Source organism: Cannabis sativa, chromosome 2 (assembly GCF_029168945.1).
Source record: "Cannabis sativa cultivar Pink pepper isolate KNU-18-1 chromosome 2, ASM2916894v1, whole genome shotgun sequence".
NCBI lineage: Eukaryota > Viridiplantae > Streptophyta > Magnoliopsida > Rosales > Cannabaceae > Cannabis > Cannabis sativa.
In genome coordinates, this window is record NC_083602.1 from 10,096,356 (window position 1) to 10,114,585 (window position 18,230).

The 18,230-nt window shown below is 35.2% G+C and overlaps 1 protein-coding gene across 1 annotated transcript; it reads left to right on the plus strand.

Moving 5' to 3' along the window:
* Positions 1-1,706: 1,706 nt before the first annotated feature.
* Positions 1,707-2,803, plus strand: LOC133033917 (dehydration-responsive element-binding protein 2D-like). Its single transcript, XM_061108983.1, has one exon. It carries the CDS (start codon positions 1,942-1,944, stop codon positions 2,581-2,583), a length of 642 nt encoding a protein of 213 aa, XP_060964966.1. The 5' UTR covers positions 1,707-1,941; the 3' UTR covers positions 2,584-2,803.
* Positions 2,804-18,230: the final 15,427 nt, after the last annotated feature.

Genomic DNA, 18,230 nt, shown 5'->3' on the forward strand with positions numbered 1-18,230 from the left:
TACTTAAAACTTATCTTTGGTAGGTCGAGCTGTTCTTATCAATTCTGTTCTGCTCACTATACATTCCTATTGGAGCCAAATCATAATCGTGCCAAAGAATGTTATCAAGGAACTTGAAGCTATCTGTCGTGCTTTTCTATGGAAAGGACAACATTTGCTTCAAGGATCAGGACTTATTGCTTGAGACTCTGTTTGTCAATCCAAGGCTGCTGGAGGGGTTGGCTTTAAAAGGATACCTGAATGGACTATTGCAACACTCTTTAAGTACGTATGGCCTATTGCTAACAAGGAAAAAAATCTTTGGGTTCGCTGGGTGCATAGTGTGTATATCAAAGATGAAGACTGGTGGTCTTAAAAACCACCTTCACATGGAAGTTGGTATTGGCGAAGATTGACCGCTGTTAAAGATCAGCTTAAAAATCTGGCTGGTTGACAAGAATTTTTAGGGGTGAAATATCACATTTCTCAAGGCTACAAGCTGTTATGTTCGAGCAAAAATAAAGTTTGTCCGAGAGCACGACACGAAAATACTGGCACTACAAAAAATCTTACTTTTAGTCACAACAAAACTTGTGACTAAAAGTGAAAAAATTGTGACTAATTAGAAATTATTATTCCTATGTTGACTAAAATTATTAGTCACAAAAATCACAATTTGTTGTGACTAAATCTACATGTATTTTTAGTTACAATACTTGTTGTGACTAAAGCTAAATTAGTGACAACTTGTAACTAAATAGTATGTTTTAGTCACAAGTATTTTTGTTGTGACTAAAAGTCACATTTAGTCACAAAAAAAGTTATGTTGTTACTAAAAAGTTGTCACTAAAAGTAGTAGTTTTTTGTAGTGTGGGCTTACGAGCAGTGTCGGACCTAACTTTTCAAAATATTGACACGACACAATACGACTCATATTTTTCTGTGACACGACATGATCTATTTTTTAAAAAGTATAGATAAATACGAGTCGAACTAGCCCTGCCCATTCACGATCTTACATAATAAACTGTTAAATATTCACAATGTGCATATCTCTATATGATGTTAAGAACGTAATAGCAGTACTCTATCAAAAGAAAGTACTTTGTGACTATAAAAGAGATAGGCTTTAACTCATTTAGATGTGTGAAACAGAATCACACCGTAGATCAAAATATATAATACTATGAATATAATATACTTTGATTATAAATTTTATCCTATTCCTACATATTACATTGTTGCCTTGTTGGTTTTCCTTTAAAATATATAAAGCAAAAACCTTCATTTTCGGTTTGAGAAACCGAGTTCAGCCAAGGTGGCATATGCAATGTCAGCTTATGGTAGGCTCGTTGCGACACTAACCCTCTCCACAGTGCACACACATGGTAGTTAACGCATGCAACAACTGCCCGAAACTTAATAAAGGATAACAAAAATCTCCTCACAAAAACACAAAGTGTTTAATTAAAAGTATTGAATTATATATAAATAATATATATAACACGAGAAAACTTGTGTAGTCTCAGAATAAGGGTTGGGGAAAATGACACGTGTTTGTTCAGTAGTTGGCCAGGTGTTTGACAAAATATCTGAATCCAGGTGTCCTGCTTAGATATGTACACGTTGACCATGCCTACTAAGAGAACCACTTGCTCAAGTTGCTTCAATTGGATTTGCTTTGCTATATTTCCTCAATAAATACTTTATATTTTTAGGTCTTGGAACAAAGCTTTCTGTTACTCACAGTCACTGACATTTGTGACACTACTCGCTTCTACAGCAATAGTTGTTCTTACCTCAAGATTGTATCTCTTTATCTACAACATAATATATAAAAGGTGGGCTAGCTAAGCTAAATTTGAAAGAGACACATCAACATATATAATATTGATGAAGGCTTAACTTAACAGAGAGAGAAAGGGAAGAGAAGGGCTTTTGTTTTTTCAGCCTATATGTATAATGAAGCACTCCAAAGTAGAGAGTGATAATAATAATAATAATAATGATAATACTAATAATATTAATATTAGTAATGATGATGAAAAGAAACCAGCAATAGAGCGGTCGAGGAAGAGGAGGATGAAAGGAAAAGGAGGCCCGGATAACGCTAAGTGCATTTTCATAGGTGTCAGGCAGAGGACATGGGGAAAATGGGTGGCCGAAATCCGAAAGCCAAACCGCGGCGCGCGCCTGTGGCTAGGCACCTTCAACACCGCTACAGAAGCCGCAAGCGCTTACGACGATGCGGCTTGGAAGCAATATGGCCCACTGGCCAAGCTCAACATGCCTGGCCGCCACCATCATTATCCCCAGTACTCGTCCACCACTACCAGTACGAGTTCTGGGGCAGAGTCTGAGTCAGCAAGCTCTACTGGTGGAGCAGTAGAACCTGCGGAGTCGGAAGACACGGGCAATAATTTGATGGAGGGTTTTAGTTGGCCACAAGTTGCTTTTGGTGAGGATAACGATGATGAGTATATGGACCTGATGATGATGGATAGCAACCCTGAGCTTCTGTTTGTTGGAGAAGAAGATCTTCAGTGTGTTTTTAGCCATATCCATGGAGAAGATGGAGCAGCTTGTAATATTAGTTTAGAATAACGAGTCAGCCACGTACGTACATCAACCTTAGTTGTTTTTTTTTTTCTTTGTTTCCTCGATTTCTATATCTCTGTTTGGTTCAAAGTTTGCGTAGCTAGCTTAGCATGGTTAAGTTGTACGTACGTTTGGCTTTTTGTTTATCTATATATTATATTAGGAAACAAACTGTGTACTTTAAGTGTTGTTGTTTAAATTTTCTGGAAACACTATTAGCAAGTTACCTTTATTACTCCATAAAAGAGAACAACACTGAAATAAGAGAACAAACCATAAAAGAGAACTTCACCATATTAAACTTAAGGTTATACAGCTACAACCTAACTAACAATGTTACAATGTTATTTCAGAGGGGGGCCTCTCGTAATATTATTGTAACATTGGATTATTTACCAATAATGTTAATATTTGTGTACAACTCTTTTGAAAGGAAGATTAACTAATAAAGTGATCAGAAGTAAATTAGCAGTAGTCAAGACATTTAGACAGAGTGTGGTAAAACTTATTCTATAATTAGAAAGTTGCATACATACTGATCTATGCAAAACCCCTCCTTGGCCAGGCTATGGGCCTCGTGAATTCTTATTCTGCTGCAAAATTTTAAAGAGACAATACCAATAAGAAAATCAATATGTTGTATAGGCCATCATTGAGAGTATTTGTGCAATCAGATAAGAGAACCACATTAGTAAAGTTTAATAAAAAATAGAGAAAGAGGCCTCGATGAATAGCCGCATCATCCTTGACAACCGCACTATGCTATGAAATAAGGATAATACCATCAAAAACTTGATGCAGTTTGGCTTGGAATCGAAATCTTTGGTGGTAATAAAATTCTCATGCATTGTTGAAAGGTTTTCTCTGTTTTTTATTTTTTTTTTTGTTTTATTTTCTAGTGTGTTTGTAAACTTTCATCAAACTTTCAATTTAGTTGGAAAAAAAACTACATAAAGAGACCAATAAAAAAATAGTGTAAAAAATTATAAATTCCAAAATAATCTCAAATAATAATGATGAAAAATTAATAATTTCTACAATAAAACAAAACTACTTAATAATAAACTAATAATAATGTAAATTAACTCCATATATATAATAAACCTTAATGAAAACAGATAATAACTTAAACACAAGAGAATGATATTTTGGTGTACTTACTTTCTCTCCATGAATTAATGATCCGATAAATGGTGGCATCAAGCAAATGCTAATGCTATGAGGATTTAAAATTTTTGGTTGAAAATTCTAAATTGAAGTATTATATAGATATAATGTTTTTTTAAGATAGATATTTCAAAATTAGTATTAAATTGTATATGAAAAAGATTAAAGAATTAATATTAATTATTAAATATAATAAAAAATTATAAAGGTGAGAGAATTAAGAATAAAACAAATAAAAGAATTTAAATATATGTATAATATTATTTTTAAATATATAATCTATTAATAAATAAACAGAGGTATATAATTTATATTAATTAATATTTATGAAACTAATAAAAAATTAAAAAAAAAATATTAAGAAGAGAATAAATAATATTATATGTCACTGTCTTATATCTGTCTTTTATATATATACTAGGAAAGATGATGCGTATCACGAGCGATTATTTAAATTTTTTACCAATAATATTAATTAATATCATCAATAACTATTAAATTATTATTTTTATTGTCAATTCATTATAAGCCTTATTAATTTTTTTCTTACTTTAGAATCTTTATAAAGATATATTATAAATCAATATTCTTAGAGGTTATAATGAGTAAAAGATTAAAAAAAAATCCATGGAGAACTTTAAAGAAATATATATATATAAAAAAAGTTTTTTCATTTTCACTTTAAAACAGGTTTTTTTTTTTTTTTTGTATTTTTATGAAATTCCACACAAAAACACTCATAGCAACTAACAGAGCAACCTAAATCGCAACCAAAATCTGTATAGCAACCTACATTGAAACCACCAGAGCAACCCAAACCGTAAATTTGAAAAAAAAAAGTTAAAAAATAGTATATCGAGTAATTCCCCTAAAAATTCATCATACTATTTCTTATTATTACGATACTACCCCCAATCAGCACCTCACCACCGTCATCTTGAACCATCCTTGGTTCTGTTATTTTTCTGTTGTAGCAGTCGAGTTGGTTATTTTCCGAACTAACTCAGCTCCCTACCTATACATATTACCTTTCTTATTTATGTTGTAATGGCTAGATACTATACAGATTAATAAAGCATTTTCAAAGCTTTTCTCTACTACTCTATTTTCACTCACATGGTATCAGAAGAAATTCAAGCCACTTTTTCAATGGCGAGACCCATCACTCGTTCTTAGGATGGCATTCCCCATCCACCTCCGAGAACCACCAATTGGAATCCAATCCCGATACTACTTCCACACCACCAATCGTATATACCTCTGTGGCACCTCGATGGAATCCCAATCCAAGAACACGAATTCAGAATGAACAAGACAATCTTGCACCAGCTCATTCGTCCTCTGATCCAGTTGTTGACATTCCTCAACCCCCTGTTCAGACTCGTCGTTCATCACCAGTTGATAGATTGGTCATGAAGATGTCTCAAGTCCTTTCTTCCTCAGCATCACGGATCATCCTCGCTTGGTCTTGGTTTCCTTCGTTCTTAATGGAGCTAATTACCAATCTTGGAAAAGAGGAATTACAATGGCCCTCACTGCAAAGAACAAATTCGCGTTCATTGATGGCTCTCTTCCTTGACCTATTAATGGTAATACCCTTCTCCATTCTTGAATTCGTTGCAATAACATGGTCGTGTCTTGGCTTGGAAATTTCGTTTTATCTGAGATAGCACAAAGTATTATGCACTTTGATTTTGCTACAAATATGTGGCATGATTTGCAAGAAAGATTCAATGAGGGCAATGGACCTCGAATCTTTCAGCTTCAAACACAATTAACATGTTTCCAACAAGGTGATCAGTACGTCACCTCATACTTTACCAAGCTCAAATCCATGTGGGATGAGCTAAAAGAATTCCAACCAAACACCACTTGCACCTGTGGTGCCATGAAATTGTTTTTTTGAATATTACAATCAAAATCAAGTCTTACAGTTTCTTACTGGCTTGAATGAGTCCTATACATTCGTTCGTGCTCAAATTCTCCTTAATGAACCCATCCGTGATCTTTCACGGGTGTTTGTTATGATTGTTCAAGAAGAGAGGCAACGCACTCTTGGTTCTTCAGATGTTTCATCTCTGGCAGCATCAACTCGATCATCTTCCTACAATCCTCCCCCAAGATCCAAGAAGCCAAGGCCCTCTTGTACCAATTGTGGAAAACCTGGCCATTGTTGGGTTTTATGCCCTAAATAAAACTCTTTACAATCTGATTAGTAATCAATATAAGAAATTTGAAGTGATTAATGTTTGCATGAATTTTACATGCTAATGGTTTAATATGTTTATTACATTTACACACAAAATCAGTTAAATCCAGATCATATGTTTATTCACAATTACAGTATCGTCAACACAGTGGAATATGATTGTGATCATGTGAATCAAAAGACTAAGTCCCTGTTTCGTCAGTATTTTGGATTTACACTAATGTGATAATCAGCGATGATGTGTACTTACACTTGGAGTAAGTGTTATGTTCTTTCCAGGACATTAGTAAAGTATACTAGTTTCGAATGTATGGAGTATACATTGGACTGGACCGATATTGCAACTTAGTTAAGATATTATAAACTTACTGTTATATCTTTCAATGTCAATATCAGTGGTTGATCTTAAGATTAAAAGAATCTAAATCCAGATATGCTTAGGCTCAACTCAGGAGTGCTATTCATGTTCTTTGATTTATTAGTTAAGCCTACTTTTGGGTCAGGGTGATACGTATATTTTGGGAACAATATAGTATGATTGAGTGGGAGTGCTGAACATAAATATGGAATCTATAGTTTCTTTGGTGTATAGAAGTCAAGTGATGATTCCCTTCGAGCTTAGCAAATAGAAGTAAATGGATGAGCTGTTGTTTAAGTGACTAATTCTTAGATCACTAAACACCATTTACAGGTAGCTAAGTGTTTTAAAGGGCAAAATACATTGAGGGGTGAGAACGGTAAAATTATCCCATCTCGATGTAAATCATCTATATAGAGGATCTTTGATCACAATAAGATTATAACAATGGTTAAATGAGATAGCATTATCTATATCGTGGAACATATAATATGCTCTATATAAGTCTGAGAGTGCAATTCTAAATTCTAAGAGTGGAGTCAACGAAGAATTAATAAGTAGGAATTTACTTGGTAAATTCGGTTCACTTATTGGAAGCTCAACATATAGATCCATGGTCCCCATTCTAGTTGAGAACATACTGCTTGTAAGACTCAATAATTGACTCGTGATTAGTCAATTATAATTCTAAAGTTAGACTATGTCTAATTTGTGAATTTTCACTAAGCATGGGCGAAATTGTAAAGAAAAGAGATTCTAGTTTTATTTATTTATTAATGGACTTTATATGTCTATTTTAATAATTAAATTAAATTACAATATTATTTAATAATCTATTTTAGTTATTAAATAATTAGTTTTTGCATTTAAATGGTTAGAATTTGAAAATTGGCGTTTTTGAGAAAATAGAAATAAAATTTGTTAAAACTGCAAAATCAAGTGGGCCCATTATCTACACCATGGCCGGCCATTTATTTAGGTTTTTCAAATTGATATTTTCATTATTTTAATGACAAGTAATTCCTAACCTAAACCTAGTAGTTGCCTATAAATAGAAAGTGATGGCTCAGTCAAAATACAAGCTTTCATAACTTCTGACAGAAATTTCTCTCTTTAGAAAACTGAGCCTTCCCTTTTCTATACCTTGGCCGAAACCCCTCTCTCTCTTTTCTTCTTCTATATTTCGAACCCTAGTGAAAGAGTGAGTGCCCACACACAGCAAGTAGTCACTCAATCATAGATTGGAAGAATGTGAAGGATCAAACTCAAAGAGAAGGACATTCGGGCTTAGATCTTGATAATACTCTGCGACAGAAAGGATACAAGGGTTAGAGATCTGAGTGGAAGGAGACATTAAGTTCGCTGCATCAATGTAAGGTTTTCTTAACTTTATATGTGTTTATTTTATTGTTTTAGAAAGTTCATATTTAGGTTGTTAAACAACATACTTGTGAGTAGATCTAAGATTCGAAAATAGATAAGGATGCTGAATCACCCATGCGCGCGCGGAACCGAGTGCACCTCGGTCACACGCGTGTTCGGACAGCATCTTGTCCGAGCAACAGGCATGGCACCCCTACCTCCGAGGTTTCTCGGCCCAGCTCCCCACCTGCGCGCGCAGACGGGTATGCACTGCATCCCGTCCGTACAGCTCGTAATTTTTTCGTTTGTCTTCGTTTTTTCATGCTTTTTCATGGATTTAACTTCCGATTTTTGGTGTAGTTTTGTATTTAGACATTTACTATTCCTATTTCAATTCTAATTATCATAATTAAATTATTTAATTTTTTTTTTAATTTAATTAATGATATTAGTGTAATTTGAATTTAAAAATAGTAAATATCTATCTTTTTGCTCAATTATCTATCTTATTTTTAAATTTGATTATATCTTATCTTATTTTTAAATTTAAGGTCAGATATTAAATTTTTTAAATTATTGTTTTTTTTTTAAATTGTTTGACCTCATTTAAATTTAAAATAAGATAACTATAATCATGAAATTTTAAATAGATGTAAGATATTTTGCTAACTTTTAAATTTTGTTATTTTATTTATTTAAATTAAATTTAAAATCTAAAAAGATATTTAATTTATCTTTTTTAATTTTATTTAATCTTTTATTATTAAAATAACATTTAATTTTTAAAAGTAGTTAGCAAATTTTGAAATGATATTTAGGTTAGTTGAAACCTAATTTTTCAAAATTGTAGGTTTAATTTTAAATATTTATTTTAAATAATTTTGAAATTAAATTTATATTATTTTTTTATTTTCGAAAATAAATAAATAAATATTTTTTTTATTTTTCCGAAAAATTAAATATTAATTTTATTTATTTATTAAATTATTTTATTTTCGAAATTTAATTAGTTAAAATTAAATAAATCCTACTTCCAACTATCCAGCTAACCTTGTTGCAGGAGTATGTGGTTTTAGCTTGTTTGTAAGTTTTTAAAACCTATTATTGCTTGATTGCAAATAGCCATGATTAACTTGTTGACAGATCCAATGATCTGATTTTAACTCATGGCTCCCTTGGTCAAGTTAATAATTTGTAACAGGTAAATTTTACAATCTTCTTTCATCTGTGTATGACCTAGCAACATGATAGGATCCATCCAAATGTGTGCCTGTGTGAGCCTATATGTTTATTTTATTATATAGATGCATATAGGTTGTTGCTAAATAAAATGTCACACCATGATAGATTTTATTTAGGTCCATTTAGTTTTTGGACCTATTCAATTAATAACAGTTATTTATTTTAAGGTTAAATTCCTCTCTTTTGGACCTTGTGTGAGAGTTGGGAGCCATAGAAGTGGGTACGACATACTGAACCCAGCACCCCCTCACATGAACTACCCCAATTATGAAGGCCCATTTGGCTGATTTGAATAACTGTACTAGATTAATTATATTAGTTTGACCTAATAAAATTGAATTAGCAACATAATTAACTTTTAAAATATATGAAAATTTTATTTTCATTTTAATATTTTAAAGTTAATTTTTAAGATAAACACCTTTAGTTTTAGATATTATTTATAGACAAAACTATTTGTATTTTGCTTTTATTTAATTAAATAAAGAACTTTAACTAACTAGATTCTTTCTGGAGCTTATTTAATTAAATATTCCTATTTAACTTATAAATTAGTTGTATCAACTGATTTTTCTTATCTAACTTAAATTTGAATATTTTATTTAAGTTGAGGAATCCTAGGCATTAGTTATTAAAGATTCTTAAGATATTTTTTAAGTTAGTTTTAAACTTAAAATGGAATATTTTAAATTAAGTGGTTACAACTTAATTTTTTTTTGGATATTTAATTAAATCTAAATTTGAAATTATTTAAGTTCTAGATTTTTTCTATACAACTTAAATTAGATATTTTTCAAATTTTTGTTGAAAAGATACTTAGTCAAATAAGATATTTTCTAGATACTTGATTTCTAGACTACTTATTATTTCTAATATTTAAATAGGAAAAATATTATACATTGTGAAATTAATTATTTAAATAATTAATTTTGGTACAATTTTATTTAAGTATATTTTTTTCCAAGTATTAAACTAGAAATTAATAATTAAGCCTTCTTTACTCTTAATTATTTATTTCTTGAATTTAATACATTTAATTAAATTGAAAAATTTAAATATCTAAGTTGATTCTCATCATGGTACTTAAATATTAATTTTTTATGACACTTAATTAAATAGAAAATTATTTTTTAGGTTGAAATTTATTTTTTCAACTTAAATTTAAATTATTTTCAAAATATATTTTTTATATTTTATTAATCAATTTCAAAAATTCCATTTTAATTATGCAATATTTTTTGAATTTATCTTGAAAAATAAATTGAGTTGTAAATTAATTATTTATTTTAATTAATTATTGGACCAACTTAAATCAATGATTTTTTCATCTATTGATTAATTTAAAATAAATGAATAAAAATATATTATTAGAAATTGAATTAACTAGTCAAAAGAAAATCTAGATAGGTGATATTTTTGCTTGAAGTATTTTTCTCAGTATTTATTATTTTCGAAAATTTGTATAGTTTTTATACTTTATTTTTCGAATACAATAAATATATTCTTATGGAAATTTTTAAGTTGCTAATTAATTTAAATTAATACAACTTAAATTGATTTCCTTAATATTTATATTTAAAATTACAACTAATGTAATGACCGCTCTAGTAATGTGGATTAGTAAAGGCAATTAGCACTAATTTTTATTATTTTATTATTATTTGTGAATTAATTTATTTGTGGACCCCAATATTTAGAAATAAATATTAGAGTTATAATTTCTCAATTCCGGAGATTTTATTAAACTCTAGGGGTATTGTTTAGCTTATATGTGAAATATGTTAATTTTGTAATTTTTGCTCGGCGACAACGGAAAATGCGATGGATGGCTAGATAATCACATGAGTAAGTTTAGAACCCTATTTTATAGTGGGGAATGTTTTAGAGAAAATTAATTATCGGGATTGAGCGGGGTTATGGATTTTGACCATTTTACCCCTAGCTTTAGAAATACCCTAGTTTTAAGTCTAAGGGCATTTTGGTCTTTTGTTTATGGATGAGTGAGGTGGCTGCCCATGTAATTGACACCTAGCACTTGACTTTTCAGCCATGAATTAATTAAGAAAAAAAAATCAATTCATTTGAGGGAAAAATCAAAGAAAACCAAAATCTAGAGAACTCTCTCTCTTTCTCTCTTTTCTCTTTCGGCTGGGGCTTGATCAAGGGGGGAAGGGCTGTTAATTTTTGGAGTTTCCAGCAAAGGAAGCTTGGAAGATTCAAGTTGAGGTAAGCCCTAAAGAAACCTTTCTTAATTTCCAAGTTTTAAAGTTAGGTTGAATTGGTGATTTTGTAATTTAGGGGCTGTTAAGGTTTGATGTGTTTAGGATTCGAATTCTAGGGTTAGTTTGAGTTGATGGAAGTTCCTAGCAGCTGATTCTATTGCTTGAGTATGGTTTTAAGCAAGCTTGAGTTTTGAAACTCAAGCTTTGAGCTTTAATGGCATAAATTGAATTATTGGTTTGTTCTGTGATTTGTTGATTGGAATTGGATGTTTATACATTGTATAGGTATACTAGAGAGTTTGGTAAAGTTTGGGTTTGAATTGAATCAAGGGGGATGATTTTTGGTTCCCAAGAAGAGAACCTAATTCGGTTCGGGTGGTCCGTACCAACCTGGTCGACCTAGGTTGGTGACCTGAATCCGGGATGCCGTTTGGGGAACCTGCCTACCCGTTGGGGAATTGTCAGAACCCTAGTTTTGGTCAATTTTGAGATATTTAGGGTATTGCCATGAGGTTTATCGATAGGGGAACTTTTAGTTTCAAGTTTTAAGTCCCGAAAAGTGATTTAGCGAGTCACTCATCTGTATTACTATTATTGTGATTAGGGCATCCATCTAGCACGTGAATTCCGTTCAGGTCGGCCAGCACACTTGAATTCGGAAAACAGGTAAGAACTGTGTATAATGTATGATGTGATTATCTGAATGTGTGTATATGTGTTTATATATGCATGCTTGAATTATGTTAAACACTACCAACACTTGTATGAATAAGTTATAGAGTGTATTGGTACAGTGATTGTTGTCAATGTGAGTACGATACAGTGATACCAACACAAGCATAGTAAAATGCTAAGGTGTGTGGTACATCACTCAGTGTTACTCAGTGATCGGGATAAACCCTACCAACACTTGTACAGTGAGGTACGATGTGTATGTGGTATAGTGGTTGTACCCTGGTAATGAACGTTCATACTCATCTGTTAAGCTCTGTAAATAGGTGTATGGGCGCCTATTTACAGGTCGGAAATTATATGGTATGTTATATGCATTTCTTACTGAGTCTGTTGACTCACAGTTTCTGCTTCCATGTGTAGGAAAAGGAAAGGCGAAGGCTGAACAGGAATGAACCTGAGCTCGGGTGAGATTGTACATGTCAAGCGGCGCGACCTGGAGTGTTCGGTCTCGGGACATCTAGGAGTTGTATTTTGAAAGTCGCTGTGCAACCCAGAACTTGTGTATTTTAAATGTAAAGTTTAAACAGTAAATTTTTAAAAAAAGTTTGAAATTGGGATCCCGGGATTTGTAAATATTATATTATATTACAAAGTTTAATATTTAAAGCAAAAGTTTTAATTTGACACGTTTTTCGAGAAATTTCTTTGATTAGCAAAGATTGCACAATAATTGAAAAAGCACTGTAGCGTGCCTTAGCATTAGGGCGTTACAATTTTGGTATCAGAGCCGCCAGGTTTGTCTACCGAAGCTTGCTATGACATGTACAATCTTCATCAGAGAAAGCTCGGTTCATGGTTCAGTAAGCCCGTACTTGTTTAGTATTTTAAATAAATGTGAATGAGAAAGCATGTTAGGAAGCATATTAGATTTAAATTAAATATATTTCCTTAAAAAGAAAAGAAAGTGTGTTGCCTTTAAGTTATTAAAGAGCGGTGTTAATTTTGATCGCTGTCTAACCTGCCTGGCTTATGGATTCGCAGGCTAAGTCCTATTAAATGGACGCCCCGCGAAATACAAGAAGTCAAGGTGGCATGGTTGAGACCGGAGGCGGTCAGGGGAATCCTCAAAATCCTCGTGGTCGCGGCCGTGGCCGTGGCAGAGCTCAGGGTGGTCGCCCTGTAAATCCACCTCAAGCTCCTCCTGACTGGGAGCAAAGATTTGCTGAAATGCAAGAGAGAATTCGTCAGCAAGATGAAGAGATCCAAAGATTGAGGCAGCAGGGTCCTCCTGCCGTGCCTCCTCAAGAAGTTCAGGCCGTTGCAGTTCCAGCGGTGCCAGCAGAACAACCTGTTGTTGGCAACCGTATGGAACCGTTGTACGAAAGATTTCGAAAACAGGCACCTCCAGTATTTCTGGGAGGCCCTGATGTGATGAAAGCAGAGCAATGGCTTTCGATGATTGAGCGTGTTCTCAACTTTATGGGAGTGGTTGGAAATGACCGGGTGACCTGCGCCACTTTCCAGTTTCAGGAAGATGCCCTCGTGTGGTGGGAATTTATAACCCTCACTCGGGACGTCACGCTGATGACCTGGGAAGAATTTAGGGAGTTATTTAACTCCAAGTATTACAATGAAGCGGTCCGCAGTGCAAAGCGGAAAGAGTTCACTGATCTAGTTCAGACTGAGGGAATGTCAGTCACTGAGTACACAACGAAGTTTGATCGGTTGGCTAAATTGGCAGCAGGAATTGTGCCCACAGACTTCATTAAGAAAGAAAAATATTTAGCGGGTTTGAGTGCAAAAATCCGGCATGATCTGGTTATCACCACTACTGAAGCAACCACATATGCAGATATGGTTGAGAAGGCTTTGAGAGCCGAAGGTGTAGTAAAATTTCTTCAGGAGCCCCGGGTGACTCCGAGTGTTGGTGGAACCCCCACTGTTTCTACTCCTGTTTATGGTAGGGATGGTGGTGACTCCACCACTGAGCAGAAAAGAAAAGTTGTTCCGGCCTTACGGTGGCTCGGGGCAAAGCAAGCGGTTCCGTGGGAACCAAGGCAGAGGAGGACGCCAGGGTTACTCTTATCCTGAGTGTCCAAGGTGCAAGAAACATCATCCGGGAGAGTGTAACCGGAAGACATGCTTTTTGTGTGGCATGGTGGGGCATTTAAAAAAAGATTGCCCCCAGGCAAAGAAAGAGGAGCCGAAAGCTGAGGTGAAACCGGTTCCTGCTCGTGTGTTTGCCATTACCCAAGCTGATGCTGCAGCCAGTCCTTCTGTTGTGACAGGTCAGCTTCCCGTCAACAACTTGTTATTTACAGTATTATTTGACTCGGGAGCTACACGTTCATATGTGGCTACAAGAGTGATTGATCTTTTGGGTAGGCCTTGTGATATTTTAGAAAGAGGGTTTGGAACCCTAATGCCTAGCGGGGAATTGGTTATCTCTAATAGGCGCATTAGGTCTATGCCGATTAGGATCGAAGATAGGGAATTGAGTACTGACCTTATAGAATTGAAATTAACCGAGTTTGATATTATACTGGGAATGGATTTTCTATCCAAGTATTCGGCCAGTATAGATTGTAGGCGTAAAATGGTGATTTTTCAGCCGGAAGGTGAAGATCCATTTGTTTATGTTGGATCGGTTCAGGGGTCTCGGATCCCGGTTATTTCTGTGTTGAGAGCTAGGGATTTGCTATGCAATGGTTGTGTAGGATTTCTAGCGGTAGTATTTGACTCCAGCAGATCTGAAACATTTGGGCCTGAGGTAGTCCAGGTGGTGAAAGATTTTCTTGATGTGTTTCCCGAGGAATTGCCGGGATTGCCGCCACAACGAGAAATTGACTGGAATTGATTCGACACCTGGAGTCGAACCCGTTTCTAAAGCTCCATATAGGATGGCTCCAGCAGAACTCAAGGAGCTTAAGTTGCAACTTCAGGGGATGCTTGATATTGGGTTTATTCGACCCAGTGTATCGCCCTGGGGAGCTCCGGTTCTTTTTGTGAAAAAGAAAGATGGTTCCCTCAGAATGTGTATTGATTATCGGGAACTAAACAAGCTGACGATTAAGAACAAGTACCCGTTGCCCAGGATCGATGATCTGTTCGATCAGCTTCAGGGAAAGACAGTGTTTTCAAAGATTGATTTACGGTCGGGTTATCATCAACTCAGAATTCGGGAGGAGGACATACCGAAGACTGCTTTTAGAACCAGATATGGGCACTATGAGTTTCTGGTAATGTCGTTCGGATTGACTAATGCTCCTGCAGCCTTTATGGATCTCATGAATAGGGTGTTCAAGGACTTCCTCGATAACTGCGTTATAGTGTTTATCGATGACATTCTTGTATACTCTCAGTCAGAAGAGGAGCACGAGCATCATCTTCGAATGGTGTTACAGCGACTTAGGGATCACAAGCTGTATGCCAAGTTCAAAAAGTGCGAATTCTGGTTGTCCGAGGTGTCCTTTCTGGGTCATATTGTTGGGAAAAATGGAATTATGGTTGATCCAAGCAAGATAGAATCAGTGAAGAATTGGCCGAGGCCCAAGTCTGTGACAGAAATTCGAAGTTTTCTCGGGTTAGCAGGGTATTATCGACGTTTTGTCGAAGGATTTTCTAAACTTTCTATGCCCCTAACCGAATTGACCAAGAAAAATCAGAGATTTGTGTGGTCAGATAAGTGTGAATCAAGCTTTCAGGAGTTGAAGCAGCGTTTGATAACAGCTCCGGTGTTAGCTTTGCCATCAGATCAAGAGAAATTTGTTGTATTTTGTGATGCATCCAGACAGGGTCTGGGATGTGTTCTGATGCAAGCTGACAGAGTCATAGCTTATGCCTCTCGTCAACTGAAGGATTATGAGCAGCGTTACCCAACTCATGATTTAGAACTCGCTGCTGTGGTTTTTGCTTTAAAGATTTGGCGACATTATCTTTACGGTGAAAAGTGTGAGATTTATACGGATCATAAAAGTCTTAAATACTTTTTCACCCAAAAAGATTTGAATATGAGGCAGAGAAGGTGGTTGGAATTAGTTAAAGACTACGACTGTGAAATACTATATTACCCCGGGAAAGCCAATATTGTGGCCGACACTCTGAGCAGAAAAGGTCACGGTCAAGTGTGTACTACGGTTATGATAGCTCCTCAACTAGCCTCGGAAATGGTTAGTGCAGGAATTGAGTTCGTGGTCGGGAAATTACACAATTTAACCCTCCAATCTGATCTGTTGGAGAGAATCAGAAAGACACAACTGGAAGATCCCGAGCTAGTTAAAATTCGAGATGGAGTAGTGGCTGGTCGGCCTAGAGGTTTTTCAATCTCGAGCAGTGGAATGTTGTTATATAAAGCTCGAGTTTGTGTTCCTAGTGTTGATGAGCTTAAGAAAGAGATACTTGATGAAGCTCACACCACGCCTTATTCGTTGCATCCGGGAACCACCAAGATGTATCAGGATTTGAAACCCTACTTCTGGTGGTATGGGATGAATAGAGATGTAGTGGACTATGTGTCCAAGTGTTTAACCTGCCAGCAGATTAAGGCTGAACATCGTAGACCTACAGGTTATTGCAACCTTTAGTCCTTCCAGAATGGAAGTGGGAGGACATCGCAATGGACTTTGTAACTGGTTTACCTAGAACTACAGGGATGTATGATTCTGTATGGGTCATTGTGGATAGATTTACAAAGTCGGCTCACTTTCTACCAGTGAAAGTTACCTATTCAGTGGATCAGTATGCTGAATTGTATGTGAAGGAGATAGTTCGTCTCCATGGAGCCCCTAAATCTATTGTATCAGATAGGGATCCAAAGTTCACATCGAAGTTTTGGGTGAGTCTTCAGAAAGCTATGGGTACCAAGTTAAAGTTTAGTACAGCTTTTCACCCTCAGACTGATGGTCAGTCAGAAAGAACTATCCAGATTTTGGAAGACCTACTGCGAGCCTGTGTCATGGACTTTGAGGGTTCATGGAGTAAGTACTTGCCTTTAATTGAATTCTCCTACAACAACAGCTACCAAAGTACAATAGGGATGGCTCCCTATGAGATGTTATATGGTAGAAAATGTCGTTCTCCTATTCATTGGGACGAGACAGGAGAAAGGAAGTACCTGGGTCCAGAGTTGGTGCAAAAGACCAATGAAGCTATTGATAAGATCAAGGCTCGGATGCTTGCTTCTCAAAGCAGGCAGAAAAGTTATGCTGATCCGAAGCACAGAGATGTTACATTTCAGGCAGGGGAACATGTTTTCCTGCGGGTTTCACCAATGAAGGGTATTAGGCGCTTCGGGAAGAAGGGTAAGTTAAGCCCTAGGTTCATTGGGCCATTTCAGATACTCGAGAAGGTCGGGCAGGTAGCGTATCGGCTAGCCTTACCACCAGCATTATCAGCTGTTCATGACGTATTTCACATCTCTATGTTAAGGAAATACGTGTCAGACCCGACTCATGTCTTGAGTTATGAAGCCCTTGAACTACAACCAGACTTATCCTATGAAGAACAACCTGTTCAGATTTTGGATAGAAAAGAAAAAGTTCTTCGTAACAAGACTATTGCACTGGTTAAAGTGCTTTGGAGGAACAGTAAGGTGGAAGAAGCCACCTGGGAATTGGAGTCAGATATGAGGACTCAACATCCAGAGCTATTCAGGTTAGATTTCGGGGACGAAATCCTATTAACGGGGGGATAATTGTAATGACCGCTCTAGTAATATGGATTAGTAAAGGCAATTAGCACTAATTTTTATTATTTTATTATTATTTGTGAATTAATTTATTTGTGGACCCCAATATTTAGAAATAAATACTAGAGTTATAATTTCTCAATTCCGGAGATTTTATTAAACTCTAGGGGTATTGTTTAGCTTATATGTGAAATATATTAATTTTGTAATTTTTGCTCGGCGACAACGGAAAATGCGATGGATGGCTAGATAATCACATGAGTAAGTTTAGAACCCTATTTTATAGTGGGGAATGTTTTAGAGAAAATTAATTATCGGGATTGAGCGGGGTTATGGATTTTGACCATTTTACCCCTAGCTTTAGAAATACCCTAGTTTTAAGTCTAAGGGCATTTTGGTCTTTTGTTTATGGATGAGTGAGGTGGCTGCCCATGTAATTGACACCTAGCACTTGACTTTTCAGCCATGAATTAATTAAGAAAAAAAAAATCAATTCATTTGAGGGAAAAATCAAAGAAAACCAAAATCTAGAGAACTCTCTCTCTTTCTCTCTTTTCTCTTTCGGCTGGGGCTTGATCAAGGGGGGAAGGGCTGTCAATTTTTGGAGTTTCCAGCAAATGAAGCTTGGAAGATTCAAGTTGAGGTAAGCCCTAAAGAAACCTTTCTTAATTTCCAAGTTTTAAAGTTAGGTTGAATTGGTGATTTTGTAATTTAGGGGCTGTTAAGGTTTGA